The 7954-nt window shown below is 39.5% G+C and overlaps 1 protein-coding gene across 1 annotated transcript; it reads left to right on the top strand.

Moving 5' to 3' along the window:
- Positions 1-5894: 5894 nt before the first annotated feature.
- Positions 5895-7726, top strand: LOC137282372 (myb-related transcription factor, partner of profilin-like). The gene is made up of 4 exons (XM_067814115.1): positions 5895-6050; positions 6723-6855; positions 7162-7306; positions 7522-7726. The coding sequence occupies exons 1-4, from the start codon at positions 5895-5897 to the stop codon at positions 7724-7726; spliced, it is 639 nt and encodes a 212-aa protein (XP_067670216.1).
- Positions 7727-7954: the final 228 nt, after the last annotated feature.

The raw sequence follows: 7954 nt of genomic DNA, 5'->3' as shown, positions 1-7954 counted from the left end.
CGTGTTGCTCACAATAAGATATGTAGTAAAACCGTGTAATTGTTGATTTATTCAGGACCCTATTTCAGTGATAAAACCATTCATTTTATATTTTGGCTAAAAAGTGTTGACTTCTGACACAGAAGCCGAGATCTTTTACACATTGAGTGGAAATTAGGTTAGATATATACTAATCAGCAACCAGAGTTGTCTTTTTCCAACGTCACAAAATGCACAAAACATGCCGTGACGTCAACCAAAATGTCGCATTATTTTCAGTTATTTCGTTACGTTTGAAAATGTGGCTGTTACTCCATCAATAATGATGGAAAATTAATAAAAATACATATACACAAACAAGAGAATATGGGAATCTAAGAACTAAAATATGTATCGTATAGGGACATCCAAATCGCTATTGCCTGCTTTTTGATGTAGTACACTTGCATCTTTTCTTACAAATTGTGAAACTACCAAGAGGTATCCTCTCACATTGGGGAAATTTGTATTGGAATAGTTTGGTTCACTGTGAACAAAACATCACGAAAATATACTGTCCATATCCACAGCAAATTCTCTCCATGTGATCGGAGTTACATTGACCTAATGTAAACCATAGCTGAGTTATGCCCCCTTATCTTTATACGTGCATGACCTCTCTGTCGACCTTTGACGTCATAGTAGAAAATCGATTTTTGACAGTTATTGCGGGTCATTTTTTATTTTGTGAGTATGACGTTATGCATTAGCACATACATCCATTTCATATACACTTATGTCGTTCAGATATCAAGCTGTATTTTCTTCGCTCACACTTTCCGTAAAGATGTCAGATTAAAAAAATCGTAGCAGAGTGCTTTTATTGGTGCACGATAAAAAACTGAGAAATTTACCGTTTTTGAACACACACAAAAGTTTTGGAAAACTTTTAGCAGTGTCTATTTCTCAAACCCCTAAGGTAGTCGCAATTGTATTTATACCAACGGATAGGAAATTAAATATTCTACATGTCTGTGCAATTTCATAGCCGTACGCAGGTCCAGGACCACGCGGGCGCAAATCTCGCACAACGTTCACTTTTCAAACCTTATGAAAATGTGCGCCTGAAAAAAGACTCGGCATCCAGGGGGTTAATACCGATATTATAGGAGTGAAAAACGAGGCATTGCCTTCGGAGTGAGTGAGTCAGTCAGTCAGTTAGTGAGTGATGCTCACAAACTCAAACCATTTTTTTTTCAAGTCATGGCTGCGCGGGAGTATGAGGAGACACGGTGTGCGGCCGTCATGAAAAACATGACGTCACAACTGGCGATGATGACGTCACACTAGTTGTACTTGAACAAACTCTCCTACCCAGAGTTCCATGCGGCGAGCCAGCACAGGCCAGAAAGATGTGACGATTCCTCACATCACACACAGTTCAGTCAATATAACGTACACATTTCATAGCTGTTTAACTTTTGTATGAGTCTACACATCTAATTAAACGTCTTTGTTAAAATGGTTCAGTTTCACTGAGAACTTATCCTAAAACTTGTAACACTATTTCGATTTGCGGAGCGACCCTTTGTTTACATGGGTTGTAAGGCTCCACGTGCTGTCAACGAAGTGTAATGGATAGCAAACGATGCAGCCGATTTGAAATATAAATATGTATTCTCAAACCTTACTGACGCAGTACTAGAAACATATTTACGTAATAGTGTAAAACGTTAGGAAAACCTCGTCGAATCGCTTGCCTTATGCCACTCTCAGCATATTAATGAATGTGCGCATTTGTTTACAAACAAGAGAAAAGTCCGGTCACGTGGCAGTGAGGTGATGCTAAGTCATCGCCGCGCCGGAGAGTGACTTTAGCTCTGCGACCTTGGTCCTGAGACGGCTCAATGCGACGCTTTCTGTGCACACATTTCAGTCAAATACGGCATGAAAACCAGTGATCGAACTTTTGAGGAAGTTTCCTGCCCAACGAGCGATTGTGTGATACTAGACTTGAAGTCAAAGAGATGCCATAAATTAACTCCCAATTTACATACATAAATTGACAGGGAATGCCTATAGAAACCAGGAAATGAGGTTTATATGTTGATAAATTAATCCAGTCACGTGACCTTCGCGATAATGGTACGAAGCTGAATCAAGAGGCGATATCTACCACCGTTTTCTCTCTTCTAATTTAGAACTTTGGTATGAAGAAAAAGACTTACACTGCCAGACAATCCTTGTCTATTTATTACAGACACATGCACCGGCAGAAACAGGCATCGTGAGTTATTTACAGCTTCTGATTCAAACGGGTGTGCCAGTTCTAAAATAATACACTGTATATATTATTCTTAATTCGATTCTTCGCCATTTTTTTAGTGACTTAACCTTATTCTTAAACATTTCCTTACATAATGCTACTGATCTTTACGTATTACAACCGTATCTTCATAGATGACATGTTCAAAACGTTCATGCACCAAGGCACACATATGTTACACTAAGCACACATGCATACCTTTGTTTCCGTGAGCCGTTTCAAACTCAAAGTGAACTTGAATTCGAATCCGAACCGCTACCGACTGCGTCACAGTCCACACTATCCTACACATTGTAAATTTTACTATTTATACACAAAATCTTCGGAGGGATATTTATATAGCTCACATACCCATGCAATAAGTGCCTGCTCAAGGTGCTGATATTTGTTTCCCTCGCTCATTGGCTGTCAATTTCAACGTCACATTGTATTATCAGTCTCAACCCCTCGGGGAATATACAGCTGTTGCTCTCTCAAGGTGCACCGAGTGTATTGTGGCTATCCCATCCTAACGAGGTACCCACTGACACCATAATCACAGTACTTTGTCCAAGTTCACTAAACCTTACTGTACCTCCAACTAAATGGTTACACATATTAATGTGACCATCATCTGGCCATATACCAACTGATTCGTGGGTTCATTTACGTACACAGGGATTTGCACTGTACACAGAGGGTTGTGACAACACTGAAAGAGTCTGCACGCAAAAGTAGACTCCAAGGTTTTATACACACGGTTACAGGTAGGCTCGATCCCGACACCTCAGCCTCGCCGGATCACTATCCTGGCCCACCGCCCTTTCAGCAATATTCCAGCAATATCAAGGCGCCTGTCACGAGAAACTCCCTTTGCTCATTGTACCAATGTGTGCAACGGAACCCAGGCCATCAGCCAAACGAGAGAATGCTTTACCCACTGGACTACCCGGCAATGTTTGAAGCCCACTATTGCTCCGGCAATGTTTTGAAGCCACTTTGTAGTCACTGTTGAAGTCACCGGGTTGTACCATAGAGCATCCAAACTAAAGAGACATGTGCTGGTGCCAACCAACCAGATAAGGAACAAATATCACATGCATTGATGTATCATATTACAGCAGAGCCTCAGACATAAAAGGTTCCTGTTAGGTGTGAAGAAGGGACCATTCATGGGAAGATGACGATAAATGGGCAAACTGTCTTCACAGATGGTTTGGAGAATGTTTAGAATGGCCGCTGTTGCTGCTGACAGAAGGGTCGCTACTGAGCGTCGGGGGAAGATCGTCATGATATCCGTCACCGGTTTGTCTGGACCAATCAGTTTGGATGGGGAATTGTGGGAGGACGTGGGTGGTAGAAAGATGAGACACCAGCCCTGGTTTTAATGCCCGGGAGCGTGCGGACGTCCTGCATGCTGCGACATGTACGTGGATTCTTACTGCCTGGTACCCCTGAAGTACGGCTAGTCGCTTATATATTCATGATATGATGTCGCGCTTTGTATTTATTTGATCCGTAAGTAATAAAAGGCATCAGGTGGATATTGAATACAAGCACTTCAGATTCAAAGGCGTGAATCGGAATATACATCACAACCGACGGATGGATGGACGGACAGACAGACACACGGACGCAGTTATCAACTCTATTGCATACAGACGGACGGACTGACAACGAAGACAGCTGTATTCCGGAATCAAATAACTTGAGAAGATGGAGTGCTTGGGTTTGGGATGGGGGAATTGTATATCCCCAGCACTAGTGCTTGGGCCTGAAAATATTGGAAAGATTCCAGTCTGCTGAATCGTGTTTGACACTCGCTCTCTCTTTCAGGAAAGGTTTTCTTTCATGAAGTTACTGATGCAAGAGATTAAAATTTAAAACACAATTAACATATGATGTAGGATTTCAAATATATCACTAGTTGTGAGACATTCACATCTTATTTGTACTATTTAAACATGACAAAATATAATTAGAATTTCTTCATAACATTTCAATAACATTTTAAAAGTTGTGAAACTTATTTAAAAGGCAACAAGAACTTACAGATATATTTTTAAAAAAAAAACGAACAGGTTTTGAAAGTGTTATATTCTTTGGCTATTTGTTTACAACACAAATGATTAATTGTAAAGTGTTAAGTGTTAAGTTGATTAGAAAAAAAGCTATATTTGTGACGCTCCGAAACCAAGCTTACAGCATCGACTTGGACACGACTGCCTGACTGCGCCAAAATAATCAAGCCCTCAAACGACTGGAACCCCGTGACGTCAGAACAGGCGATGGTGACGTCATGAGCATTGTCCTTGAAGCTTGGTGCAGTGGCCGATGAAAGCGTCACTCAGTGTGACCAAATTTCAAACCACCTCTACCAGAAAACTTGTAAATTTTAGAAAACGTTTTCTGCCTAGCGTGTATGTGTATGTTATCACATTTGGGGTTGAACAACTGCCATAATTTTTCTCCTAATGTTCACGTATTAATATTTACACGGGTGATGTTTCAAGGAAGCTATATACTGGGAAAGAGTTATATTACATTGAACGTTCGATCTACCAAGTCACGTGATCAGCGCCATGCTTGAGAACCGGCGAGAGGGCCACAGTTAGTTAGATTATACCATTTCACATTTTGAACATTGGTAATATATAGCACATTTGTTTTTGCTGCAACGAGCAATGTTTAACAAGGACAAGGGATACAAATTCGAGTTCAACAGTAATTTCAGTGTTGGCGTATTTTCACCAAGTATTTTTCACATTTTTTTAAAAAAACATCGCCTAGCTGTCAGTGCTGGTAAGTGGCACAAATACGTGTAATTTCCTGTGCCAACGGGGGACTTGAGGAGAAGATACACTGGGAGAATACGCGTTTAAAGCCATATTCTTCAAATAAAGTGGGGCATAATTTGTGAGCAGGTTATTTCCAGTGTAAAGTTTGGCACCTGTTACAGTCATCGTAGTGAGTGTGCGAGCTTATTGTCCCAACTCAAGGGGCTGACTTTAACGTCCAATAAACATCAGCAAACAAATATTTTAATGCTTTTATTTCTGACCTCCACTCCACCAATATGTAATGTGCTTACTAACATCATTTCTTTTCTTGAGAACTCTACCCATACCACAATATATTTCTCTCCCAGGACAACATGTGGCCGATGTCTCCCTGTCTGTCATGACAATGTTTAAGCGCAGCACCCTTACCTCATATTATTATCCACCCTTCTGCACCCTGTTGTGACCATATACCCTACATAGACCATTCACCCTACAGAGACCATTCACCCCATGTTGACCATCACTGAATTGTCTGGTCCTGGGGCGGTATTCATAAAGAAACTAAGATTTTTCCTAAGTCAAAACTTAAGTTTTTGAAAACTGACTTAAGTTGATATTCATAACGCAACTTAGTAAGAGACTTAGCTAAGTGTCCAAAGACAAACTAAGTTTTTTTCCATAGTGTGTACCCGCGTGATCACCAGGGTGATTCCGAGTTATTTTTAGACTTCCGGTGGAACTCTTTTACAAAAAGGTGCGAAAATCGCTTTTTGGGGATTTCCCGCTGGTTATTTACGGCAGACGACACAGTGAGGGGACAGTGCGGTCTTTATACATTGTCAAAGAAAATGTCGGAGGCAGAAGCGAAGAGGAGAAAACCTAAATGGAACAAAGACGAAGTACTGCTTTTGACAGAACTCGTCAAAACAAACGCCAGTGTGCTGGAAGGAAAGTTTGGTCCGGGTGTGACATCGGCGAAGAGCAATCGGCAAGGGGCGTGGCAGGTAATGTAAACATTCGGTCCGACTGTCAAATTGTAGTCAAGAATAGAGAAATGCCTTAGACTACTGCCACTCATAGATCTCATTTGTTTTGAATTATATGTAAGCCATAAATATGTACGATTTTCCCTTTTCTTTCCTGAGTTACGACGGTAGTCTTATGACACAAACAAATATAATATTCATCAAACACTGGAGAAATATACAGCCGAAATAGACTGATGATTAGCCGAGGTCACACGACGAAGGAAAGGAACATGTATAAACGAAAAATGTTTTCTAAGTGAAGATCACCTCATACAAATAATTTGATGAGACTACAGCATATATTATCTTGAATAATTGTAAATGTTTTGATTGTTTTATCTACTGAAAATTCACTGCCTGCAGAACTGGGACTAAAATTTAATATGAAAGCTTTAAGTGATACCTGTTAAAGTACTACCATCAAAAGTGTGGGATCGATTTATAAACTTTAAAACAATGCCAAGAATGTATGGAAAATTAAAAAACTAGGATATGCTTTCTCCCAAATGCACTGCCTCTTACTTGTTCACAATAGTAAAACAGTAACTTGATTTCAGACATGTTTTGGCTGTGAGACAGCAATTCATAAGCAGATAGTAACACATATATATCATAATAAAGGTTGACAGTTTTCATTCAAATCAACAGGTTATTACAGCAACCCTCAACTCTTCTGGTTTGCATCCCAGAACTAAGGAAGAGGTAGAAAAAAAGTGGAAGAACATAAAGAGTCTGTCAAAACAAAAATATTCAGACTTCAGCAGAATGACTAAAGGAACAGGCAAGTAACGGACTTCAGTTCATAAATACTGTATATGTGTCACAGGTGTTAAATGATAACGATCAGTCTTCTGCCAGTTGTCTTGATGAAGAAGTTATTACTGATGGATTAATATTCAGTAACAATCTTCTCTGCATATTTGTTGTTGTATTTCTTTTATGAAGGGTAATATTTTTAAAAAATGTGATCCAGAACTGAATGGAACAGTGATTGTCCTGTTTTCTTATTCCAATGGATATATATATATATGAAGTTATTTTACATAAAATATATCAAATTAATGATTGTGATTAAATTTTAATATAGCAGGTGGACCAGCCCCAACACCAGTCAGCCCAGTGACCAATGCTGGCATTGACATTTTAGGCCAGGACAATGTGGCACTGACAGGTGTGCCTGGGTCACTTGACTCAACAATGCTGCAGGTACTTGACTTTGTACCAACTGATGAAAGTTAAACATGAATGATATGAAGTACCTTTTGGTTAGAACATGATCACATAACGTGTGTATAAATGTGATCACACACTGTTGGTGTGGCATATGTGCACTCTCTAATGTAATAAATGTAATGAGCAACTTCCATTATTACTTTTATCTACTTGTAATAACATAAAACAAGTCCAGTTATAACAGAAACAATATGTATATAAATGTTGTTTTTTGTAGACAGATTTATGCAGCCGTGTGTGACCCCCATGCACAGCCAGAGGGAGCGACAGTGGGTCCTGAGGAGCCGCCAGCAATCCATCACAATGCTACAGGACGCCCCACAGTTGAAGCTCTGTTAAAACAGAAATTGCAACTAGAAATAGAATGCCTCAACTTGAAAAAGGAGTACCTAAAACAGAAGATAATGAAACTGAATTAACTTAAACTGCCAAAAATGTTGTTGTTGAATATTAGACATATGTACATACTTGGATGGTCATATTCCATTTTCTTCTTAATACATGGATGAAACAGATTCTGTTAGAAAGGAGAAGTATTTTGCGACTTAAATTTAACAGAACGTAATCTACCATTTATAGTCCAAACTCAGACACTATGAAATAAGATCCTAATTTCCTACATGGAAAGTGTGTATAGGTGAAATGCT

This window comes from Haliotis asinina, chromosome 4 (genome assembly GCF_037392515.1).
Source record: "Haliotis asinina isolate JCU_RB_2024 chromosome 4, JCU_Hal_asi_v2, whole genome shotgun sequence".
NCBI classification, from domain to species: Eukaryota; Metazoa; Mollusca; class Gastropoda; order Lepetellida; family Haliotidae; genus Haliotis; species Haliotis asinina.
The sequence above is the reverse complement of the archived record's forward strand: the minus strand, read 5'-3'. Positions and strand labels throughout refer to the sequence as shown.

Bases quoted from the DNA above. Each gene is read 5' to 3' on its own strand.
- LOC137282372 (XM_067814115.1), top strand. From the start codon at position 5,895: ATGTCGGAGGCAGAAGCGAAGAGGAGAAAACCTAAATGGAACAAAGAC. The intron at 6,856-7,161 runs GCAAGTAACGGA...ATTTTAATATAG, and splicing joins CAGAATGACTAAAGGAACAG to CAGGTGGACCAGCCCCAACA. The intron at 7,307-7,521 runs AAGTTAAACATG...TGTTGTTTTTTG, and splicing joins GACTTTGTACCAACTGATGA to TAGACAGATTTATGCAGCCG.